Source organism: Prunus avium, chromosome 7 (assembly GCF_965620075.1).
Source record: "Prunus avium chromosome 7, drPruAviu1.hap1.1, whole genome shotgun sequence".
In the NCBI taxonomy this organism is placed as follows: domain Eukaryota; kingdom Viridiplantae; phylum Streptophyta; class Magnoliopsida; order Rosales; family Rosaceae; genus Prunus; species Prunus avium.
The window spans coordinates 1815794-1841692 of record NC_142290.1 but is presented as its reverse complement, the minus strand read 5'-3'; the positions used below and the strand labels follow the sequence as shown (position 1 = coordinate 1841692).

General features: G+C 36.0%; 2 protein-coding genes and 1 long non-coding RNA gene across 4 annotated transcripts; 2 read left to right on the top strand and 1 right to left on the bottom strand.

Annotated features, from left to right (window-relative positions):
• Positions 1-16061: 16061 nt before the first annotated feature.
• On the top strand, positions 16062-17367 carry LOC148292793 (uncharacterized). The gene is given in 3 exon segments (XM_088244015.1): positions 16062-16823; positions 16872-17048; positions 17134-17367. Coding segments are annotated over 3 exon segments (1173 nt in total).
• A 499-nt stretch (positions 17368-17866) lies between these two features.
• On the top strand, positions 17867-25212 carry LOC148292792 (uncharacterized). Its single transcript, XM_088256007.1, has 6 exons — positions 17867-18205; positions 22549-22661; positions 24166-24250; positions 24361-24456; positions 24541-24989; positions 25071-25212. The coding sequence occupies exons 1-6, from the start codon at positions 17873-17875 to the stop codon at positions 25210-25212; spliced, it is 1218 nt and encodes a 405-aa protein (XP_088112133.1). The 5' UTR covers positions 17867-17872.
• On the bottom strand, positions 18956-22124 carry LOC110773964 (uncharacterized). Of its 2 annotated transcripts, none has more exons than XR_015837067.1 (4): positions 21830-22124; positions 20300-20446; positions 19759-19816; positions 18956-19298 (listed from the first exon to the last, which is right to left on the bottom strand). It is a non-coding gene; the product is annotated as an uncharacterized LOC110773964 (long non-coding RNA). The 2 variants fall into 2 exon arrangements; XR_015837066.1 differs by having other exon boundaries at positions 20300-20441; positions 21830-22120.
• Positions 25213-25899: the final 687 nt, after the last annotated feature.

The following is a 25899-nucleotide window of genomic DNA, read 5'->3' as shown; positions in this document are numbered from 1 at the left end:
TCAAATGCATAGATTAAAAAAAAAATTAACAAAAGTAAGCATTCTTTACTAGAAATAGAGTAAAAACCAATTGCACAGAGAGAGAGAGAGAGAGAGAGAGAGAGAGAGAGAGAGGGAGTGTGTGTGTGTGTGTGTGTGTGTGTGTGTCAATGAAGATAGTTGTAAAACTTTTGAAATAAAACGACTAACTCAGAAATATAAATCGTCATGGTAATTTAATCTAGTCATCGATTTCCTGAAAAAACCGACGTCCTATATTATTTGAAACGGAAGTAAATAAATACCGTCGTTGTGTGTCGTTTTTAACGACGTTTAGAAAAGCAAAAGACGTCTAAATGAAATTAAAATTCTCTGTTTTTGAAATTTAGAATAGAGTGAGTGAGACTTACAATTTATTTTGCTTTCTCTGCAACCTTTGGATCGGGGATGTTTCCCTATTTATCTTCTCTGGCCTTCCTCCATAACAGAGAATGATCAATTTCTTCACCGGGCATGGTTTCTTCTAATTGGTCCTCCAAACCAACATACCATTTTCGAGACAACCTATGATTGTACTCGCATTTTCCCCTTTGTTGTGACTGCTCAAAATGCACAGCCTCAAATTCTGGGAATAACCTTGAAGCTACAAAGGTATCCCATTGTGATTTCTCTATGAAGTTATATAGCTGAAGGGGTTCTTTTAACTAGTCCTTGTCATTTGTGAATGGAAGGATAAACTGCCTCGTTAAGGTAGACTTGAAATCCTTCCATTTTTTGGAGGGCAGAAGATAGCACCATCTTCTTGCCCCATTGCTCAACAACATAAGCCATTTCAACAGCTTCCCAAATCTGCTCCTTTATATCCTTGGGCAATTGAGTCCAATTCTTGTCCAAAACAGGGACTCTGATGCGTGCCAAAACCCCAATGTAAGATTGCATCTCAACAGAAGCCTTGCCATATGGTCTGCCCCTTTTATTGTACTCAACTACGAGTTTAATCTTCTGGATTTTCCTCTTCACAACACAGCTCATTGTGTTGATACCGCGAGTCGATTTTGGCTCCTTATCAAATGTCGTTGAGCTAGGGTCTTTCTCGAAAGTTGAAGTAAATCTCATCTTCTTCGAGGGTTTGCTTTGAACTGCTTTGTCTTCATTCATTTGAGCCTTTGAAACTGCAAGGTCCTTGCTTTGACCTTTTGATACTTGAGCCTCCTTACTTTGAGATTTAGAAACCATGTTTAGAGAGGAATAAAACCTGCAAGTGAAAAAAACGATGGTTAAATAAAAAGAACGACATAATATTATATGGAAGATGTCGATAGAAAAACACAACCGTCGTGCTATTTCTTTTAGCACGGCCGTTGTAAACCATCGTCGTGGTATTCTTAATAAAATGATGTAAACAAGAAAAAACAATTGTCTTATTAAGACTGAATACCCAAAAAAAAAAAAAGGCTCAAATCTCTCTCTCCCACGATCGTTTCTGTATTTACTCGTAATAAGACGACGGCTTTATCTTGTTTATGTCGTATTAATTATCACACCACGATGATGATTAACTACCGTTGTGCTATTTGCAATAGCACGAAGTTAATTACCATCGTGGGGAGTCAATTAAAATGATGTAAACAAGACAAAACCGTCGTCCTAATACGACGTGAGAGTGAGAGACTAGTGAAATTATTCAAACCAATGAAAGATTTCATCATTTTGTAAACGGAGTCTTGTTTCCAGACTCTTTCTTTCATGGTATCTAAATTAGAAAAACCTTTGACAAAAAAAAACTTGAAATGATTTTGACCAAAAAAAAAGTGTGAGAAAAAACCTTTGGCGTGCAGAGAAAGTTTGCTTCCGACGTAAACTTTGGAGATTTGGAGACGAAGACGAGGAAGATGACGAGATTCAATCACGTTGCTTTTGGGAACTGAGATGAAACTGAAATATTTTATCGGTTAGAGAAAGCGTAAAAATTTAGGTCAGGTGATGAAAAAGTTAATATACAATCGCAAAGTTCCATAACACGACGGTTTTTATAAAAACCGGCCTAGTATGTCGTTAAAACGACTCAAAAGTAGTAGAAACCAACGTGTTATTTACAGTTTTACACGACAAAAGTTTACTTTCGTTGACGTGATATTATTAGTTAATATGTCACTTAAACCGACGTGGTTATTTACAATTTTACACGACCAAAGTTTACTTTGGCTGACGTGGTATTATTAGTTAATACGTCGCTTGTTTATAATAAACCGCCGTGGTTATTTACAATTTTATAGGACGAATGAATATTTTTGTCGATGTGGTATATGTGTTAATACGGCACTCTTTACAAAAAAAACCGCCATGGTTAGTGTGAATAACATGCGCTCTTTACGAATAAATCAATGGATGTAAAATTAAATTGGGGCTTTTCTTCAGTTTTACTTTTCTATTAGGGTTCCAACTCTAACTCAAGTAGCATATGCCCTTGGCTCTCTCTACCTCTCTGAATGTCCGGATTTGATTGGGAGGCAATAATTTGGAAGTTAATGTGTTTGTGACTCTCTCACCTCTCTGAAGGTCCAACATATTGATGACACAAGCATCATCTACTTCTAAAATATTGTCTTTCTCATGTTGGTGGTTTGATTGTGATGAGGAACATAGCTCCCACTTGTAAGATTTCATATCTCTTGGGTTTGCATAGAAAACCGTCGTGGTTTTACTCCACACTTGTCATTTTGTTGATCTACCGTCGTAGGCTACTAAAATTCAAAAATTAAATCTAAAAAAGCGATACAAATTTAAGATGACGGTATTCAGAAATAACAGTCGTATAAAAAAAAATTGATGACAATATATTTCACGTAATGATATGGGAATATAATTTTAACAACGCTATAACTAAAGAAATTGACGTGGTTAGTAGACACAACCCACCTAGTATGTCTTTAAAATGATGCTAGGATAGTAGAAACTGACATGGTTGATTACGATTTTACACAACAAAAGTTTACTTCTACTGCCGTGGTAAATTAGGTTAATACAGCGCTTAATAAAAAAATAAGTGCCGCGGATTTTTTTAATATTAGACGATACAATTTATAAAGGGACCGCCATGGTTAGTAAAGATTATTGGTTTAAATTGGGGCTTTTCACGCGTTCTTTCACTTTCAGTTTTCACTTAGGGTTCCAACTTGACATAAAGTCGCATTCTTCTGGCCCTTGGTGGCCAAATTTTCAGTTCAGACCCTTGCCTGCCGTCCTCACTTCAGGCCTTGGCTCCCTCTCACCTCTCTGGAGGCAATAATTTGGATGTTAACGATGTATGTGTTTTGGTGTATCTCAAAGATACCAAAACACACACATCGTTAACTTTCAAAAAATTGTCTTTCTCAAAAAATTATCTTTCTCAAAGCTTGTTGTCGTCAGTTCATTCCTTGGCTCTCTCTCACCTCTCTAAAGGTCCGGGTTTAGTTTATAGGCAAATAGTTTGGATTTTGATGTGTATGTGGCTTTGTGTATCTCAAAGACACATACGTCATCAATGTCTAAAATATTGTCTTTCTCATATTCGTGGTTCGATTATGATGAGGAACATAGCTCCCACTGGTAAGATTTCATATCTCTTGGGATCTCATTTTAATTTCTCTGTGACGACAGTTTTCTATATAAACCATCGAGGTTTTTCTCAATTCTTGTCATTTTGTTGATCTACCATCGTAGGCTACCAAAATCCAAAAATAAAATCTTAAAAAGCAATAAAAATTAAGATGATGGTTTACAGATAAGAGCAGTTGTATAAATTGAATAAATACGACGGTACTTTTCAGTTAATGACGTGGTAAAATAATATTATACGATGCTCATTGAACAAACCAACGTGGTAAAATGATTTAGACGTTGTTATCTACTCTTCTAGTGTCGTGGTTCACTACTACTCTATACGACAGTAGTGTTATAGATATCGTCGTAGTACATTGGGGCGTAATACGCCGATAAATTTATTTTTACCATCGTGGTACATGGCTTTAATGCGGCGCTAATTAGTAATATACCGACGTGGATTCCATTAAAATTATACTACGCTGATTAAGAACAATTGGTCATATTTATCTAGGAGTTAACACGGCGGCTATTTTGGTAAATCTTTGTCTTTACTTTCTACGTCGGTTATGGATGGCAAAAATCCATGCGGGGGCAGGTCCCCGTCAGATCCCCAACCCTAACGATTTCGAGACCAAATGGGTATTGGGTACAAGGAGGGGATGGTATTGGCATCCCCATCCCCGAACCCGACCCGAAAATATATATGTTTATATTTAAATAAATAAATAAATATATATATATATATATATATATATATATATGTATGTATAATTGTAATATTTATGTTTAACCTTAAGTTAACCTTCCTCTCCTAATTCTTCCTAATCTTCTCTGGAATTTCATATTGATGTGATTTTGAATAGTGAGTTGAACTTTATAGTTAATTTGGATGTGTTGAATGATAATTTAATATGAAATTTAATGTTAAAATGTATGATAAATATTTTTTTATGCAAAAAAAAGGGATTCGGGGTGGGTATGGGGGATAGTCCCCCGACGGGGATGGGGACGAGGATTCCCCGAACCTATTAAACGGGGATGGGTTTGAGGACAGAGGCGGGGACGAAAAGCGGGGATGGGGATGGTATTGTCATACTCAGCACCTACTCGACCCGTTGTCATCCCTAATGTCGGTGGCTTCATACCTGCTGTCATTGTTTTTAAGGTGAGAGTTTAAGTCTGAAGAAAACCTATTTAATAAGATGATGCTTTTTAAGTTGGGTGCGTCGTGTTTTAGAAATACCCAAGCGAATCTCAATTTTTTAGGTGTTTAAGTTACTTATCCACGACGGTTTTCTATTACCGTCGTCTTTCTAAACACAACGACGGTATTTTGTTCTACCGTCGTTGTTTTCTGGTCATCTTTTTCCCTTTTTGTAGTAGTGTTGGTACATTAGTTGTTATTTAATTTTCATATTTCCTTTTTATTTTACATTTTAAAATACATATTGACCCTAATAATAGGATATAACTCTAATGATATACTACACCATTAGTTGATCAAAGGTTACAAAATTTTATGTCTTCTGATTCTTTATATCTTCTTTTTTTTTCAATTTGTTTTTTTTTTTAAATATCATCGGCATCGTTCAACAATCAATTTTAATTTCATTTACTTTCTTTAGTATTCTTCCAAAATATTTTCAAATAATAAAGAAAACAATGGTAAGCCACTTAAGATTGAGTATAACAATGGTTAGAGCTAGAGAGATATACAGCTGAGAGGAGAGAAAAATTGATCTGGAAAAAGAAAAATAATAAAAAATATTCAAAGTAACAGCCAAAACGCACAACTTTATCAAAGCCCAACGCTAACCCCACAAATAAAACGACATTTTCTAAGGAAATCAAGGGTTGAGGAAATCTTCTGTCCAAAAAAGAAGGGTTGAGGGAATCAGAGATTGGTTTTTTTAATTTCTTTTTTGGGTAAAAGATGGGTTCTATTTTTAATTTCAAGGTAGTGGTGGTTTTGTTTTGTGAACATTTTTTTTTTAAAATTTGTTTTGTAAAAAGATGAGTTTGCGGAAGGGTAGGGGGTGTTTGTGGATTGATGTCGTTTGGGTTTCGTTTTGGGTTTTGGTGTTTTTGTTTGCACAAGGGTAAAACAGGAAATCTTTTTTTTTTTTGGGTGAAGGGGGGCTAAATGCTCTAGACAGCAAACACTGTTTGGTTCATGGAATGAGTTTGAGGGGAAATCATTTCCCATGTTATTTTCCAAGGGACGGGAAATTGAAGATTTCTTTCTCACGTTTGGTAACACTGGGAAAGTAACCAAGAGATATCACTTTATTTTCTTTCCCATATTTGTTTTGAGTATGAATGGAAAACAAAGTTTGTATAAATTTTCAATTATAACCATATTAAATTAAATAAAAAATAATGCATTTAATGATATATTGTAATTCTAAATTGTTCATGAGGACAAAATGGTCATGAAAAATATTTATTTAATATTGGCTCATTTTCCCAAACTTTCCCATGATGAGGGAAAACAAAACCCAAGTAGGAGGATGGCTTCACTTTCCCCTTACTTTCCCATGGGCTAGACAACAATTTCCCATTCTTGAACTTACCAAACATGAGAAAGCAATTGATTTCTCATCCCTAAATCTCATTTCCCATGAACCAAATGGGGCCAAGTGAATCAGAATACAAAAGAGCTCTGCTAAAGCAACTCATATTTCCAGCACCCCATATTCCATCACAAAACCAACGATAACATGGATTTTTGTGTAAAGATGTGTGTTTTGTTTTTTGCTCTGTTATACCAAATTCAATATTATTTGTTAGCATATTTATAGTTTTGGAAGCAGGAAAAGGCATTTTCTCATTACTTTGGGTTTCTCATTTTCAGTTTCCCATGGTTGCTTCTTGAGAGATTGTAGTGTTCAACGCTCTCTGAGGTGTAGCTTTGAGTACTCTTAATGATCTTGTGATTTATCAGAGCTACAGTAGGTATGTTTCAAAGTATTTGGGACTTTTAGCTTTTATATCTTAAACATATGAACAATCTGTGTTTTTGTTATGTAATTGGTCTTCTTAATGTTATGATGTTTTGTGTGCGTGTGCGTGCGCTATTCTAGCTTAAAATCCAAGTTCTACCCTAAACATGTTAATGATGCTCTGATAATTGAGAGAACATAGAGAAAGTATGAGACATAGAAATGGGATGGACAAATTATGGGAGGTAGAAGGAATTTTTTTTTTTTGTCTGTCACGAGACTCATTTGTGAATAGTAATCCTTACACTACTTATGTATTGCATATCAGATGTCTATTGTCACTCTATTGCTGATATATCTCTTGGATATTGCTTTGATGTTGTTCATTTGGAATTTCCCTATTTTCATAGGTTTAATGTTTTAAATTTTCAATTATTTCAAAATTTTACCTAAATTCCACTTTTGCCAATTTCCCAGCAAGGTATTTTTCCAATTTTCCAATTTTACTGCCTATGAATTGGATGCGATATTTTGGTGTCATGGTGAGCTTAAGAAGAAGAAAACGCTAGATTGTGTTTGATGTCCACCACTTACTTTAATTACACTTATGTACAATGTAGAACACTTTTTGCAAAGTTATATTGTGCTTGTAGAGGAATTGGATAATGGGTTCACCAATTACAAGACTGCTGTGTTCATTCCACTTTAGAATTTCTCTCCAATTCTTATAACCATCCTTGTTTCTCTTTCTAAAATTATGTTTCATTGCTGCAGGTGGTTGCAGGCAAATGCCATAAACCATATCAGTTACCTCTTTTGCAGGGTTCACTTGCAGGCACCTGGAATTTTTTTGTTTTGCTATCTCTTTTGCAGGGTTCACTGTCAGGGTTCATTTTTTTTCATGACAGTTGGACCTAGATTTTTGGCTTTTGGAAGATTGTTGTGATTGAGAACCATCATCAATTTGGCGTGGGACAACATTCCATTGAGTTAAAGGCATGGTCTAAAATATCGGTGATATCGGAAATATCGGTAGTCCAAAAACACGGAAATTTCGATGGAAATATCGGGATATTATCGATATCAATAAAAATTGAATAAAAACCACGGAAATTGTAAGAAAAACTTGGAAATTTTTATTGAAACTTTGGAGGATGCTTATTTAGTCAATTATCTATTAGTTTATCACAAAAAATTGGAAGGAAATGCATTGCATGATGGATTTAACTAATTTAAGTTGATTATATAGCGAGCTGACAAACACCGTGAGTGTAGAAAATATGTAGTAATTAATGAAAAAAGATTAAACACACCACAATCATTTATATATAATGATTTACTACAATATTTTACATTTTATACATTGCATGATAAGATACATAAGTGACTTAGTACCACATAGAGTTCCTATGAGATTCAAATTTTTCACTATCTTCATCATCTCTATGTGTAGAGTAAGTGTATTGTGAAGAGTAGTTATCAAATGATAAATCCCCAAAATAGTTTTGCATGTAATTGTTAACATGCCACCCAAGTATTATATATACTAGATTCCATAGTTTATAATCACAAATTCATGAGCAGCGTGATGGTTAAGTGGCTGCAAAAATTCAGAGTTGGGAGAGGTTCGAACCCCACTGTGAGCTGAGTTTAAATTGTTTAATTTTTTAAAGTTCAAGTCGCGATATTATATATACTAGATTCCATAGTTTATAATCACAAAATCATGAGCAGTGTGGTGGTTAAGTGGCTGCAAAAATTCGGAGTTGGGAGAGGTTCGAACCCCACTGTGCGCTGAGTTTAAATTGTTTAATTTTTGAAAGTTCAAGTCGCGATATATCGCGATATTATGACCATTTAAAGCTCCGAATTGAACGAAAATATCTTACCCGAAATATCGACGAAAATATCGATAAAATGACGATATATACCTGGTACTGTGCTAAAATTTCGCAGCCCCAAAAAAACGATAATTTCGCCGAAATATCGGCAAAATTATCGATTTTTTATACCATGGTTACAGGAAATGTACTGTAATTATGAGGAACTATATATTTCACTCATGTAATTTAGTCCTCATTCAATGAAATTGAGTTCAATTTAGTTGAAATTTTCAGTCTTGAATTTGTTCTTTTTATATATTCGCAAGTTTGTGCAATGGAAAAAAAACCTTTTACTTATATTATACATTGAAGAGAGAATATTATATACGTTGTGTTTTGCTCTGCGTTGCTTGCATAAGATGGACTTTTAGAGTTTTTGTATTGCTACTGTATAGCCTCATATTGTGTTAGTATTGCCACTATATAGCCTCCTATTGTGTTCTTATTGCCACGGTATTGCTCCTAATTGCCTTCGTATAACCTTTTTTTTATTTGCCTTGTTTTTTTTTTTTTTTTTGGCCATTGATAGCCCATTTATTGCCCATGTATCACCTTTTTTTTATTTGTTCAAATGAAATTATAGTGGGAATGTGGAGTTTTGTATTGTCATTGTATTGTTGGCCTATTGCTCTTGTATTGTCATGGTATTGACATTGTAGTGTTGTGGTATTGCATGATTTTTTCTACATATTTTTTACATTAATTGGTTTGAGAGTCCTTGTTTTTGCACAATAAGTAGGCAATACAAGCCATCTATGGGGGCAATACCTACACAATATAAGTCATCTATGGGGGCAATACCTACACAATATAAGCCATATACAGGGGCAATACAAGCACATATATGAGGCCTTGATGGAATCACATCCTTACACCCTTGTACTGTCAAAATTAAGAGTTTATATTAATTTTTCCTCAAAAAATGATAGAAGCTATAATTCGGCAATAAACATACAATACAATGGTAATAAAAGAAAATAAATGGCTATACACAGACAATGAACAAGCAATATACAAACAATAAACAGACAATATACATACAATATACATGCAATATACACTGAATGTGACAAGACCCGACCCAAATTCCACTTTGGAATCCGAGCCAAACCCTGTGTGTGTCCGACACCTGGCGGATGCTGGGCACAAATGACTAAATTGCCCTTCTAGCTAAAATTCAAAGTTTATTACAAGTTCGACTTCTGCCAAAAATTCGGCAGAGTCTCTCTTGTAATTTGATCATTTCCCAAAATTTTCACCTATTAAACAAGCATATATATACATATCCCAACTCCCAGCATGCATTCAATTTACGTCCAAACAGTTCAACCAAACTAAATAGCCTCAGGCCAAATAGAAACCTAGGGCAATATCAGAGCAACTAGTTTAGAATTTACAATAAAACAGTATAATTACAAAGAAATCCTATGTAGTGGAAAGGATGGATGAAGCGGGATATCTGCCCTGTGGTGACTCTCTAATGCACATCTAATGCCCGGGGGTGCAAAACATTGAAAAATGTGAGTAGACAAAAATAAAGTTTTAGGAAATAGTACATGAACATACTAACCCCTCACTACTACAAAAAAGGCAAAAGACGACGGGAATTCACCGTCGTGAATTTGGTTTTCAAACCGTCGTAAAATCGATCGACGTCTTTTGCAAAGTAAAACCACGACGCGAAATCACCGTCATTGTTATAACAAACAACGTCATTAACAAAAAAACAACCGACGTCTGTATACTGAAAAATGAACCAAAAAATTGTCTTGGAGAAGAATAGACGACCTATTTTATACAACCTCCGTCGTGTAAAAGAATACAATACGTCTTTAACTAAATAAAATATGACGTTATTAAATCATACGACGTCCAATGTATTTATATAACCGTCGTGCAATAGTAATGCCACTTCGTTTTTTCCATTAATATTGACGTGGAAATAGCGGTTAGGGTAAATCACCGTCGTTGTTGTAACAAATAACGTCATTTACAAAAACAACCGACGTCTGTACACTGAAAAATGAACCAAAAAATTGTCATGGAGAAGAATAGACGACTTAATTTATACAACATTCGTCGTGTAAAAGAAAACACTACGTCTTTAAATAAATAAAATATGACGTTATTAAATCATACGACGTCGAATATATTTATATAACTGTCGTGAAATAGTATTGTTACTTCAGTTTTTCCATTAATATTGACGTGGAAATAGCGGTTAAGGTAAATCACCGTCGTTGTTGTAATAAACGTCATTTACAAAAACAACCGACGTCTGTATACTGAAAAATGAACCAAAAAATTTTCATTTAGAAGAATAGACGACCTATTTTATACAAACACAGTCGTGTGTATGTATATACTACGTCTTTAAATAAATAAAATACGACGTTATTAATATTTACTACATCTTATATATTTACATAACCGACGTGGAAAATATGTTAGGCTCATGACTTACAACATATTTATTTCTATAAACGACGTAGTATGTGATATACAACGTCGTGATCATGTAAAAGACAGCCGTGTTTCTCTATTTATACGTCGTCTTTAGTAAAATAATAGTCGTCTAATCCATCCAAGACGTCGTCTTTTGTAACGTTCAGGTTCGATATCTGTCCTTTTAGACGTCGGTATTATTGTACTGAAGTCGTGTTATTTGTAATTACATGTCGGCTCTTTATCCTTCTCCGACGTGATATCGTTAATAACTGTTTCACAATAACGTCGTCTTTTTTCACTTTTAGTTCGCTTTTAGACGTCGGTAAATTCAATGCCGTCGTTGAATGCTCCAAAACGTCGTTTTTGATTGACAATTTTATGGCAACAGACGTCTGTTTTTCACAGTTTTATAAGGACCGTCGTTTTATAATACTGAACCAGTATTTTATGTACTGATTGTTTTGTGTCCAAAACCTGCATAATGAAAGTGAAGAAAACACATTACAATTTATTGCAAAATTAATGTCATACAGTAGTGCTATTTAGGGCATAAATAATTTCATAAATTACAAGAGCATCATTCAATCCATATATCTTCACACCCATCTCGAATATTTTGACTCCCAAACTCACCCACTAGTTCATCAAATGTGTCAACATTTGGCATCCCTCTAGTAAATGGCTCACACTCAATTCTCACATCACCTAAGACATCATCACCAATAACATCATCATTATATTCTCTATTAGGCGCTGATAACACTACCGACCAACCATGATGCATCGGGTCGTCAACAAAAAATACTTGTTTGACTTGAGAAGCCAAAACAAATTGGTCATTCCTATGTCCAATTTTACTCAAATCTACAAGGGTAAATCCAAGTTCGTCGACTACAAGACCGGAAGTACTATCTATCCAATCGCACCTAAAGACTGGGATTGTAAACTTTTGGTAGTCAAGGTCCCAAATTTCTTGAATGACACCATAAAAACCCATATTTGAGAGAATTGGGTTTTTATCCTTGGCACTAGCAACTTGCATGGTATGTGCAAGTAAATAAACTCCACTATTTTGAACTGTCCGCACATCATCTTGTGCCTTGATGTTAAATTTAACACCTTTAATAAGATAGCTCCTATATAATGGCACTGCCATGTTTGGACCAGCTGCTAGCCACCTTAAATTTTCTGATACCCCATGATTGCCTCCCTCATCAAGTTCACTTTGAACCTGCAAATTAATCATATCTTAATTCAATCTAACATAGAAAGAAGAAAATTAAAAGTCCAATATGTTATTGAATAACATATACCTTGAAGTGTAGCCATTGAATGAAAGTGCTATTGTGCCTAAACCATAAAATATAAACCATAAATTATATATATATTTTTAAATAATTATAGAAAAGGATTTATGGTTTTAGGGCCTAATATATATTAACCATAAACCCTAAACCCCAAAAATAAACCTTCATCCCCCTAAACCCTAAACCCTAAACCATTAAAGTATAAGTGATGTTGTGACTCATGAAAACATTTTTCTTTTTGGTGGTAATTTTAAATTTGTATAACTCAAACTTAATCTTTTAAAGCTTAAGGGGGAAGAAAATATCTCAATGACTTCATAGGAGTTGACGTTGCATTTTTTGAATTTATTTTAAATTTATTATGAATATTTGAATGAAATGGAATAAAATATTATGAATAAAACCCACAAACCACGTCGGCGTTAATAAATTAACGACGTTTTGAATTATTATAAACGACTTAATTTTAAAACAAAACGTCGTTTAAATTCTAAACCATGACCATTTTTGCACATAAAACGACGTACAAAATATTTTCCACGACCACAACTCTTAACTTCTCGCCGTCTAATATCAAAAAAACAACGTCGTCTATAGAACCAAGAGCGTCGTTTGAACAACCTTTTACGTCGCTTTTTTAAAAACTGTGACGTTGTTATGTGTCTACAACGTCTTTTTGAACAAACTACGGTTTTTCACAACATGAAAACCTCAACAAATTTACAGGGACGTTGATTTCAACAAAAACTTGCGAATTCTAACCAATTTTGTACAAAAACTTGTCTAATTCTAACAAAATTTGTACATTTTATAAAAATGTTTAAGTATGCTAAAATTCCTCTACTCCATATGAACACACACAAACTCTGCCCATTCTTTCCTAACTTCTTCAATGGCAGCTTGGGGGTATGGCGCTTGATCCTTTCCTTTGGCAAACTGCAGTCCATAAACAAAGATTAATCTCACAGACGACGCTATTATTCATTCACCGACGTAGTATATATATTCAACGACAGTATTTTTAATTTACCGTCATTGATAATATAAAAACCCACATAAAAATAAATCTGAAAATTTTCTTCTTACCATCTTCTCAAATTCCAGGGAAGTATCCTTTATGATGTCTCTCATAAAGCGCATGACATAATACCCGCATTCTACACTGCTTGGTTGCTTTGGAGTGCCGGGCAGAGTTTTCCAGAGAGGTGTTTTACGGCCTACTCTGCCTATGTGTGTATTATACATTTTTAGAGCAGAGTTCACAATGTTTTTCCCGTCCTCATCCACAACCCGATTTCCAGGCAGTGGATCCAGAAAATAGACGGTTTCCTTCTTTGCTCTTACAATGATCAAGACCCAATGACGGCTGCACAAAATAAATATAAAGGTTAAATAGTGTTATATGCAGAGCATCATACAAACAAAATCCTGTTTTTTGTTTGGAGACTAACCCTGGATTGTAAGGCATCAGGAAAATCTGTTCACCATCTGTTTTTTGAAGACGATTGGCTACGAGACGTGATCTTTCAGTTAATGAACCAGCGTCGGCACTAACTAGAGCAGGGTCTATAAAGCCAACCATATTCACCATATTTGCAGCTTTCAGATGATCAAACAGGCACCTAAATATATGAATTGAAACCATGAGTGTTTTTTTTTTTTAAACATAAAGGAGAGTGTCAAATGAATATTTGATAAGGACAAACCTCATATATACTGCAACGACAGTAGCCCCAATTTCTTCCATGCTAGCAAATTGGGTAATATCTTCATGCAAGACGAAGGTATGACGATCTATGCCAAACACCTCCTTCTCAATCATAAAGCTCATAGCCTTCTCCTGAGGCTTTAGTGTCGATTCAACATAACTACAAAGGGATTGTAAAGAAGATGGCAACTCCAGCTTTGAATAATCTGGTACTTCAGTACTCTGTTTGAACAAATAAAGCAACATAAAGTGAAGTGGTAAATAAATAACAACGACGGTTTAAATAACAAAACGTCGTCTTAAAATGAGTTACACGACGGTAAAAAAATACCGTCGTAATGAATACTTTATTACGTCGTTTAAATAAAACCGACGTCTAATTCAAATGCAAAATTCATAATTAATGAATTTACCTTTTCAATTTTCTTTTCTCCAACACTGGATTGCTGTTTTAATAAATAAAGAGATATATATATAAGAAAGATTGTACAATAATTTAAACATTCAACTAAATAAAAAAGGGAAATAGCGGTATATACCACCAAAATTATAATCTCAATTAAAAATACCACCGGCTCCCAATTTTTTTACAACTAATATCTATAAATATACAATTATTGTACACTTATTGCTCAGCTAACACTTTTTCTGTAAATCACCTCTCGCGATCAGGTCTCTCTTTGGCTCCGTCTCGCTCCGTCTCTGTTTGGCTCCGTCTCTGTTTGGCTCCGTCTCTGTTTGGCTCCGTCTCTCGCGCTCTCAGTCTCTGGTCGCTGAGGTCTCACTCTCTCTTCTCTCTTCCTCTGCCAGCGGAATCCGTTAATTGAAGATGCATGCCATCGATTACCTGAACCAGGTACTGTTGATCGAGATTTTATTACGGCTTAGGGTTTATGGGTTTGTTTGAAATTGGTTTAGGGTTTAGGGCTTTCTCTGAAATTGGTTTAGTGAGTTCTCTTAAATGGGTATAGGGTTTAGGGGTTTTTCAGGGTTCAGGGTTGCATATTGGATATGGATAAGTTATCTTTGTTTTTCATATTCTGTTGTGATTATTTGGAATTTCAGTTTGGGGATGAATATTGAATGTGTAAACAAAGGGCAAAGAACCATATGCGGGGATGTATATTAGTTTTTGGTGCACAATGGGCTAGTTTAGAAGTTACAGTACCTGCAGATGTGTTGCTTGTGCTATCTTTTAAATGGATTTGAAGAGCCTATACTGAAATAGCAGCTCCTTCCCATTTCCCTTCTCATTCGGGAAGCATTTTCGTGTTAGGCCGTTGGTTTATCAGTGACTTATTTGTTCAAACAATATTGGATGTAACTAGTGTTTCGTATCTAATTGTAGAAACGAATTTGCAGGTTTCTAGTGAGCAGAAGTCACCATAACTTTATCTTTTGGAGAATATTGTAAAGAATAGCGGACGGGACTACATAAAATATTTTGTTGTCAGACTCCCTGAGGTTAGATTTCTGTTTTTTGTGATGCCTCTCATTTCTCAGCATGTTTTTTGTGGTTACGTAATGCAACTTCTTGATTTATTGACATGTAACAATGTCTGAATCAACCTGGAATACACAACATATTTAGTTTGAGGTTTAACTAATGGCAATTGGGATTAAATTATCTTTGATATCCACAGTGTTCACTGCTTATGAATTACATTGTTTGTTTCAAATAAAATGATGTTTTTCTGCACAATGTGTCATTATTACCCCCCTGTGTCAAATTGGACGATAGGCTTTACTTCACTTCACTCCGTAGTTACTTTGTAGTCAAACGTTTTTCCCATTTTTTGCACTTGTAGGTGTATGACATGGGAAAAACTTTTGTAGGAAGCCTTTTGAAGATAAAATATAAGAGAAGGACGTGGGAAAATATAAGAGCACGGCTTGTGGACAGAAAATGTAACATAAGGAAATTGGAAAATATAAGAGAAGGAAATGGGAAAATATAAGAGCAAGACTTGTGGAGAGAAAAGATAAGGGTTGATTCCACAATGAATGTGTATTTTTTCTGTCATGGGCCATTGGTGAACAAACATGAATGCATATAAAGTTCTATTGGGGCTGTATTGTAGGTTTATCACTGATATATCTAGTGCATATTGCCATGAGATGCATCTGTATTGTGTTTTTATTGCTTGTAATTGTGTATATTCAAAAGGCTTGAAATTATTTGTATAATGGTGGTGTGTAGGGAAATATGGTCTCGAAAGCAAAGTTGATGATTGCTGCGGATGAAAAAATCCAGGGAAAGGCGTTGACCCTTTCCCATACAAAAACAGCGATCTGTACAATTACGGACAAATTTAGTGGGCAACAGTTACAAAGGTTCAAGGACAGTTGTTTTGGCCATTTGTTAGTAATTGAGGACCTCAAGTGGACAACACAAATTATCCATGGCTTGTTGTTGAGAAAGGCAGACCCGAGGACAGTTTCTCAAGTCAACGGGATCAAATTCATCGTTGGCAACAAGGTCATACAGTTCACAGCGCAGCAGTTTTGCGTCATCACAGGGCTGCAGTTTGGAAAGCTTCCCTTCATTCCGACTGCAACTAATGACAACTACTCATTGAAGAAGAAGTATTTCTGCAACAATAAAACGGTCAGCCTTTCCGAACTCGAACAAGCCTTCATCGACTGCAGTGATGAGGAGGACGTCTTCAAGTTTGGGCTGTTATATTTCGCTGTTTTTGTGTTGTTGGGCAGTGAAAAGCATGTCAACATTGACATGCGCTACTTGAAATTGGCCGAAGATGTTGAAGACTTCCAGAAGTATCCGTGGGGTGCTGTGTCATATGCCAAGACAAATTCGTCATTGTTGAGGGCACTGTGCGCAGAGTACCAGCGAGTCAAAGTGCCCCAGAAAGCCTTAAAAACCCAAAAATCACCAAAGCAATCCAAGACAATGGCAAGTGGTAGACCAAGGGAGTACCACATAAAAGGATTTGGCTTTGCACTTCAGGTGAGGAAATATCCGTTTATGCATAAGTTCCATTTACTTTGTTTACAGTGATTGATATATTTTTCTTGAAAACAAATATGGGCTTTTGAGGTGTTTCCAGCATTCGCTGCATTGCATATCGTTGTGCGCGAACAGAATGCCCAAGTCCCTCGTATAGTACAATGGAGAATCAATAGTTTGCCTCGTTTTCACGAAGTAATGAGTCAAGTCTTTGAAAATGCAGAGGTTAGTTCTGTTTATAATACTAATGTTATGCTTCTGATTGAAATTATAGGTTTAATAATATGTTTTTTGTCTCTCTAAATTGCAGGTTGATGTGCAACCTCTCCGCCCATCTGTAATTGAGAAGCAGCAGCCGTATTGGAGTTGGGGTGACGATGTCGACGACACTGAAGAAGTTGTTGAGTTGTTTGGCGATGACGAAGAACCGAAAACCAGCACTTCTCCCTCTGTGCAAGAAAAAGACGAGGACATTGCTGAAACTGCTAGCCGTCCATCGTCTTCTAAGGCAAGCATTACATTTTTTCCAATATATACGTCATAATACAATAGGAAAAACACTGCTATTGATGGGAAATATTTTCGAAATATTGTAACATTTGCGTTATAACTTAATGCAGGGTAAAATCGCGTCCACTGATTTACGCCTTTTGAAGCGTGAGTTTGAAAGGACAAAGGATGAATTGGCCAAAGTAGCCGATTCGAATCGAGGACTTCGTAAGAGAGTGCATCAGTTGGAAGAAATTGTACGGACGGAGTCCTTGAAACGTGAAACAGAGTCTGCAAAATATAAAAAGTCAGTGGAGGCTTTTGGCAAGACCCTAGCTTCCATGGAACAGTATTTCAAGGGGGAGATAGAGCAGCTGAAAAAAATGAATAGTGGGTTGAATGAGGGTGGGGAAGGACATGAGGACCTCCGTAGTCCTCATATGAATGAAGGACCATTACATGACTATGGTAGTCCGCATATAGAAGCGGCAGCAATGGAAACAAAAAGCCCCGGTGATGGAGCCGAACCATCCACAGCCTTGGTAGTCGAAGAGGCACAAATGGTGACTTCCGTTCCTCACTTAGAAGTGCATGAAGCAGCTGAGCATGCACTTCTCGAGAAGCTGCCTACCCCGGAAGATGTGGCCGGGTGTGACGAAATTTGCAAAAGACTGATGTTGTTGTTAGAAGATTGGAAAATAAGTGATAGTATGGCATCGGGAGGTCCGATCAATCCTCCAAGTATACCCAAAGTGAGTATGGCTGGTGATGGAGAAGGGTCTAAAAGTGTTGAAACAAAAGAAGAGAAAGGTAAAGGCTGTAGACAGAAGCGTCCGTCCCACACTTTGTGTAGTCCATTTACTGATCCGTTGAGGAAGAAGAGGACGATGAGTGTCACTACAAGGAAAAACCCATTTGGCGACCAAATATATTTGGTCGCCTAATGTATGATTTTGGTCGCTGATTAATATTACCGACAAACATTTCGTCGCAATCAAGTCGTCGTAGAAGGCGCGTCGTAGATACTTGAAACAACGACCAAAAACTATTTTGGTCGCTAATTCTTATAAGAAACCAATAATTCGCGTCGCCCATCCTCACAATTTTGTCGTTGATCCCTTGCCTCATTGGCGCGTAAAATTTGATAAATGGCGCGAAAGTCCAAAGAATTGGCGACCAGATAAACATTTGGTCGCAATTTACCTTTGGCGTCCTAAACTTTTGGTCTCAAAAAGTGTAAATGTTGGTCGCTGAAGATACGTATGAACCTTAATTTATCGGTGACCAAATAAAAATTTGGTCTTGGTTTACATTTAATGTCAATATTTTTGGTCGAGGAAAATCTGTTTACTTCTAAGTTTTTGTCTCAAATACTGAATTATTTGGTCGCTTGTTGATTTTGGTGTTTCTTGAATTGTTTTTAAAAACTGAAAAATATTTTTTGTTGAATATTAATATTATGCATTTTTTCTTTTTCTATAATTAAATTAATATAGTTTTGATAAAACTTGTATTAAATGTCCCAGATAAAATTACCATAAGACTTCCCCAACTAAATTTTTTATAAATTACACAACATATATCAGCATAAAAACATACCATACTCCATGCAACATTTTCTTTTTAAAAGGAAACGGGATTCATAAGCAAAATATAGACATAGCATAATTCACAAAATCACCATAGTCACAATACCTTAGTTCAAAGTCATTTCCACTGAAAGAATGGAGGCCAAGCTCCATATATTCTTGCCTTTGGTAAAACCAAATTATGCGGTCATTATTTCTCCATTCTAAGACTGTTACTAAGCCTGTATACTATTTTGAACCCAAAAAACAAAATGCATGTATACTATTCCTTTTGTATCCCCAAGTTTTGTAGTCATGATCTTTAACACCTGTGGGATAGAGACTGTGACCTAATATCGTGGAATCCCAAACACTGCCAATTGTTTGCTTGATCTTCTCAAACTCATCAATCATCTTCCTTTACAAAAGAAACAAAATAAGGAAATGTCAATGGTCAAGAAGATACCAAAACCAAAAAAAGTAAAATATATATATATATATAGAGAGAGAGAGAGAGAGAGAGAGAGAGAGAGAGAGACCAAAGCTGAAATTCACAATCTTAACTAAATAAGCCATTAAAAAAGAGTTTGGATCTACATAAGAAAACTGATTACTGGTCATCAATATTTAAGAATGTTCAAGAATGGTATTTGAACAGACTTAATAAAATTTGAATTCATTTTTCATACTTCTCAATATCAACTGTCTAAGCATGCCTTTGTGATAATAACAGAAATCAAATCATCAATTACCACAAATGAAGAAGGAAAACAGTTCCGAAAAACCAATGTAAAGACTAATATCATGCGTAGCACAAATCCATTAGAAAATATAAATCACCTTAAATGGGACTGAGTGTAATGAGAAGAGGTTCTTACCTCAAATGGTCCTCTGTCCAAAACCCCAAACCAAATCCTTCCACCTCCTCAAATAAATCTGACATGCAGAAACAGGATATTACCCTAGTAAAGTTAGACTCCTAAATGACATTGTTCTAAACACATTATAAAATAAAGAGAACTGGATTATGACCCAAAAGAAAAGAGATAACGAGAACTGAAGGGTAGATGGTCTGGGGACAGAGAGTGGAAAATAACTTAGGCCATCAGAAATCTTTTGGGAAAGGAAGCATCCCATATCCTATTCAACGTGTTTAGTGAACTAACAACAATAGTGCAGAAGTCCTTGGCAGACCTATGTAGGTATTTTGGTTTAGGACCAGAATTAATTTAAAATATGATTCTTTTTAAGTGTTAAAAATTAATAAAAACACAAGGACAATAATATATCTAATTGCTCAAATAGAAAAAATATGCCGTGGACCAAAGGGGCAGCAACAAGGTAAATGAAAACAAGCTGCAACACCCAAGCACCTTAAGACTTAATTGCACTTCCTACAAACAAAGAACTCTAACTCACCTGCAATGCCAATGCCATATCCTTCTTCGTCTCCAACCACACTTTTTTCCACCCAGAAACATTCGATGGAGCTTTACTGCGAGTGATTACCTAGAAACTCCAATTCACTTGCAATAACAATGCCATTTCCTTCTTCTGTCTCCTGCACTAAACTAATAACCCTCTTAAATATCATCTTGCACATAAATAGAGTAACAGTCTACACTCAAATAGAGAAAAAAAAAATCAAATCCTAAAACTGGTTTGATATATACTACACTTAAAGCCCGAAATAGCATTCTATCTTTCCTTAGGTTAGAAAAAACAAAACAAAAGAAAAGAAAAAAAACACTATCTTATCATTTGTAAGTTAAAACACAAAACACTACCTTATCAAATCAAATCACTATAATCATCATTGTGATTACTAGATTGCTATCATTTTTTAATCAATCACAATCTTAACTGGAACACCTCAGTGCCTAACAAGATTTCTTCTTCTTATTGTACTTCATCCTACACATTTACAAACACATAAATAGGAGCACCACACTACACTGAAATAAAGAGAAAAAGACCAACCATGTTTATCTTCAACTACACACTGTTTAGCTAACAGTTTCATTAGTCATAAGCATATCTATGACAGACCTTGAAATTGAATATATCTTCCATTTCAATCATCACTGTCAAAGTAGCAAATTTGCATAAGTCACAAGCTTAGATTTGCATAAAACCAAGATTACAAAGATTCACAACCTGAGACAACAATACATTAATTCCAAGTGCTAGGATCACCAACACCATATTTATTGATATATCCATCTCTAATTGGTTAAAAACAAACTAGCACCTTCTATTAGTGTTGGCTTTTTTATTCAGCCTTAAGCAGTCAACACACACTTACCTGCTGCTCTTAACTCAAGGATTAAACAGAGTGCTTGAACATTGGTCCCTAGTATTTAACATAAACTGTTGAGTGAATTATCTTAGCTCAAAAATGTCAGATTAGAAAACCATCTTAAAAACAATTTTTGTATCGGAATGTACAACCCAAAATTTCTAAATAATAATAAAGGAAAACACAACCAATTCCAACACTTAACTGAAAAACCACACAAAAAATATAAACACCCCCACCAATTCAATTGCACAAACATAAAAAAATTAAACAGAGAAACAGACCTCAACGGAATGAAATGGAAGGAGATGGGGAAATGGGTGCTTGTTAGATCTGATTCATTCAATTTTAAAAGGATACAGAAGGAATGGTTTGGAGATGCAAGGCAGGCAAAGAATCTACCACCATCCAAGAAGAAGATGACCCATTTCATACTTTTATGTTGTCGGTTTGCATAGCCACTTGCTCTCCAATTAAAATAGCAGAAATTAAATTAAGCACTCTTTGAAATATAAGAGTGGAGAAGGTTAGGTTTTTAGGAAAGAAGAGGCAGAGAGGGAGACAAATGAAACCCAGATTTCTGCAACAATTAAATTAAGCATTGTTTGAAAATATAAGAGTGATAGAGAGAGAAAGAGAGAGGGGGTTACCTTGAAAGTGTTTGGGAATGAAGCACCATCAGTTTTCAGATTGAATTTTTAGGCTAAAATCTTGAAAAAATAAGAGTGCGAGAGACAGGGAGCCTTAAGAGTGTAGGCGTGAGAGGGTTTGGGAACGAGGATGGTTTCTAGATGGGAGAGAAAGCTAGAGGGTTTGGGTTAGAGAGGGCCAGAGAATTTGGGGTCAAAGATGGCGAAAGAAAGATTTGGGGTACACAGAGAGAGAGAGAGAGAGAGAGAGAGAGAGCGTGTTTGGGGTTAGGGACGAGTGAGAGAGGGATTTGGAAAATAATAGTTTGCAGAATGAAAATTTGGTGAAAAATAAAGCGCTCATGCGAAAAAGAGAATAAAAAGTCGGGGCGGGCCACCAAAAATTTGAGCGTACAAAATACTTGGCGACCAAAATTATAGTAATTAGCGACCACTTTTTTTGTCGCATGATTTCCGCGCCCACTCTTACATCTCCCGCCTTGTACTTAGCGACCAAAAATACAAAGTCGTCGTAGGTTTCAACACTGCGACCAAACAATTTGGTCGCCAATTCGTACTTATTTCGTGGGTAATTATCAACTATTGAAATTTGATATTTGGAATTGTCAGGAAACTATTGGCGACCAACTCTGAAAACTTAGTCGCAGAATCATCCTATCAGCGACCACAAATATTTCGTCGCTGATAAGTTTGGTCGCAAAAAGGTAATTTTCTTCTAGTGTGTGTCGGATGCGACTGAAACCCCGCCATGTTTTGATCCATCAAAACCCCTTCCCATTGAACATGTGAAGGCAGTAATGGAGTTTTGCATTGGGTGGAAAAATGAGATCAGGTTAGGATTCTTTACCTTCAAAATCCAATCTTCATGTTATGCTAGTATGTGCTGATATAGAAATGAGAGAATTACCAAGTTCGCTTTAATATACATGTGTATATTTGTGATGAACAAAATTCACACTTTGTTAAAGCAAACAAATATTGACTGCTGCTGTTAAATGTATTTTGTTAAATATAGGTACTAAGAAATGTTGAATTGTAGTTTATTATTATAACATTTAGACTCAAAAGAAGACAATAAAAGAGATTTAGAAGGGGTTGTAATAGCGGCTCCTTCCGCCCATGGCATCTGGTCTTCTCCTCCATGTTATGTTCCTCATGTTCCTCGACTCTGCTAGTGTCTTTCCTCAGTGATATTAATGCAGTCGAGGATCTGGAACATTTGGATGGAGCGCAATCGAAGATTTTGTCAGGGTCAGTTAGGAGTAAGGGCTGAGGAGTTATGGGATAGAGTTAAATTCCGGGCTTCTCTTTGGGCATCGGGTTCTAGGCAGTTGAAGGATTATAATTACTCTATAATCTTGAGAGACATGGCTGCTGTCTTAAGATGATGTTACCTAAAGTCTTGTTTTCTTCCTATAGTTTTATCTTCAGTCATAGCTGCCTAGATTTTCTTTAGTTGTTCTGGAGTTTTCCTTTTCATTATTTAATCGATGTTTTTTCCTCTTCATTATCAATAAAACGTTTCTATTGATAACAAAAAATATTAATGCAGTCGAGGATGTTTTTAAACTGTATATGGCAGTTACCTCTTGGATTATGGTTATGTGTTCAAAGAGTTTCTTAATCTGAAACAAATTATTACTCGAACAAAGAATTGAACTTATGGTCACATTTGAAGTGAAGAAAAACAGAGTTGAAATAGAAGACAAATACAATTGCTTGGTTGTCGTTACAATTTCAAGTAGAGAAACAAATAGAGATAAGTAGTTTACCTAAGAATTCTCAATTCGTGCTCAAGGGGACAAAAATGGAGACAAATAAAGTCAAGATGATTGGCATGGAGATAAAATCTAACAAGTTTTTTGTTTCCTGTTTTATCATGTTTCTTCATATTTATATGTAGAATTTGAAAGTTTTGTTACAATTGAGGCAAAATTATTCCACTCCCCACTGAAGTAGCTTCCTACTTAGCAACAATTCCATATTTGTCTCACCTAATTGCTACATATAAGTTAATTCTATATTTGTCTGACGTAAGGGCCATATATAACTCCCTCATTGTAGCCGGACTGTAGCCGGATTTCAACTTATGCCCGTAGGGCCTCCGCATGACGGGCACGTTATTGATTGCTCACGGCCGAATGTGCTTATAGTATAATTTGACAGCATGTATACGCCTATTATTTTACAATATAAACGATTTGAAATGGGAATTTACGTATTTGCCTAAGTTCTGAAAACTGTTATTTTTAATGGGACAATATTATTTTATATATGTTGTGAAAACTGTTACCACCTAAGTTCTGATCGGGAATTTACGTTTTTGCCTCTTGTAGTGCGGAGGTGCAGCTGGAGTCATGTTCGGTGGGCGCTGATTTTTTCTACAAACTGATCGATGATACAGAATGGATTAGCTCAAGGGTAAGAATACAGAATTCTCTACTTTATTACGAGACTTCAATTGTTTTCTAACCTTTATTAAGTGTAAAGTTGTATGAAATTGGGCTGATATTATATACGTGAACTTTCAGCACTTGGACATGGCAACCTTTCTGATCCGGAAAAGGCAACTCGCGTATCCGTTGGTATTTGGAACTCAGTGGACAACGGCAGATTGTTGCTTGCAGGTAAACATGTTACCATTTAACATTCACTGCTTCATTTTGTTTTGATTGTCATTATGTAATATGGCTTCATTTCAATGTGTGCAGCAATTTCTAGAGCCGGTCAAAGCGACTGGCAAGACACGTCGAGCGAAGAAGGCAGCTGCTGAAAACATCAGTGACCTTACACCCAGCAAGCTGAACAATATACATCACTATGTGCGCGGTACGTGGCAACACGGGTATGGCCAAGCTTGGACAAAAGTTAGGAAGGTCTATTTTCCATATAATCTGCAATTGTCCCACTGGGTTGCAATCGAACTTGATTTCGTCAATCATACTGCAACTGTGTATGACTCGTACTCTGATTTTACCACCACAAAGAAGCTGGTTGGACTGCTTCGCCCTATTTCCAAGACGCTGGCACAAGTGCTGTACAATATGAAGTTTTATGAAGCTTCTGAGCTTCAAGAGGTGAAGCAAAGGGGGCTGCAGATGTCAAGCTTTACGGCATTCTCACTTTGCACCATTGGAGATGTGCCACAACAACGAGATGGGTAAGGTTTGTTAATTTAGTGGAGTTTAGAAACTATTTTACATAAATGCAATTCTAATTTCCCACCTTATTGGCTTGACAGTGCGTCTTGCGGAATCCTGACCGTAAAATTCTTGGAGCATCTGAGTGCTGGGATTTCGTTGCATACAATTGACCCTTTGAAGACCAAATATTACAGACTGAAGCTTGCAATAGAGGGTTTAAGGGGGGAGGCATATGTATGAGGTATATGTCTTCATGTTTGTGAATTTAGTTCAGTGTGGACTTAGGACTTGGGAATTCACTGTGCTCATGAATTATGTCAGGAACTCGTTTATATGAAGATGCAGACGTTGATGCTTTGCTGGAAATTCCTGCCTTTTTGCTACAGCTACTAGGTGTAGTTATTATGTGTAGCAACCCGGGTCTTTGGCCCTGCTGTATATTGTGAGGTGTAATATTGTACAGTCTAGAAGCAGTGGCTAATTGCCTTACATGGCACACACACTGTTTCAATTTTGAAGGTTACCTATTTTGTACACCTCCATATATAAATATTGTTGCTCTTTATGGATGCTTTTGTAGCCATTGTTCACATTTTGTGTCTGTGGTTTTGTTTGCAATTTATGTGATATAGGTCAATTTCATTTCCTGCACTGGGAATCTGTTAGTGGACTTACTGAAGCATACAGCTCTCTTAAGATTTCGCAATTTAGTTTTGACTTAGTTGGTTTTCAATAATGTCGGCAGCAATTCTACTTTTCTGCTTAGCATTATGTTGTTATTGGAATTTGGAACCTCATACTGTGTTTGCTGATCTTAGCTGGAGCAGGTACCAATCACTCGTCGTTCCTCTTGCATATTGGATTAGTTTCCTTCTGTATTTAGCTGTATTCGATCTGAGTGATTGTTCTCTGTGTACAGGGTATACT

What these genes read in the sequence shown, in the direction of transcription:
- LOC148292792 (XM_088256007.1), top strand. Translation starts at nt 17,873, where the DNA reads ATGGTGACTTCCGTTCCTCACTTAGAAGTGCATGAAGCAGCTGAGCAT. An exon ending in GGAAGAAGAGGACGATGAGT is followed by an intron (nt 18,206 to 22,548) that starts GTCACTACAAGG and finishes ATTTTCTTCTAG; the next exon opens with TGTGTGTCGGATGCGACTGA. An exon ending in CGGCAGATTGTTGCTTGCAG is followed by an intron (nt 24,457 to 24,540) that starts GTAAACATGTTA and finishes CAATGTGTGCAG; the next exon opens with CAATTTCTAGAGCCGGTCAA.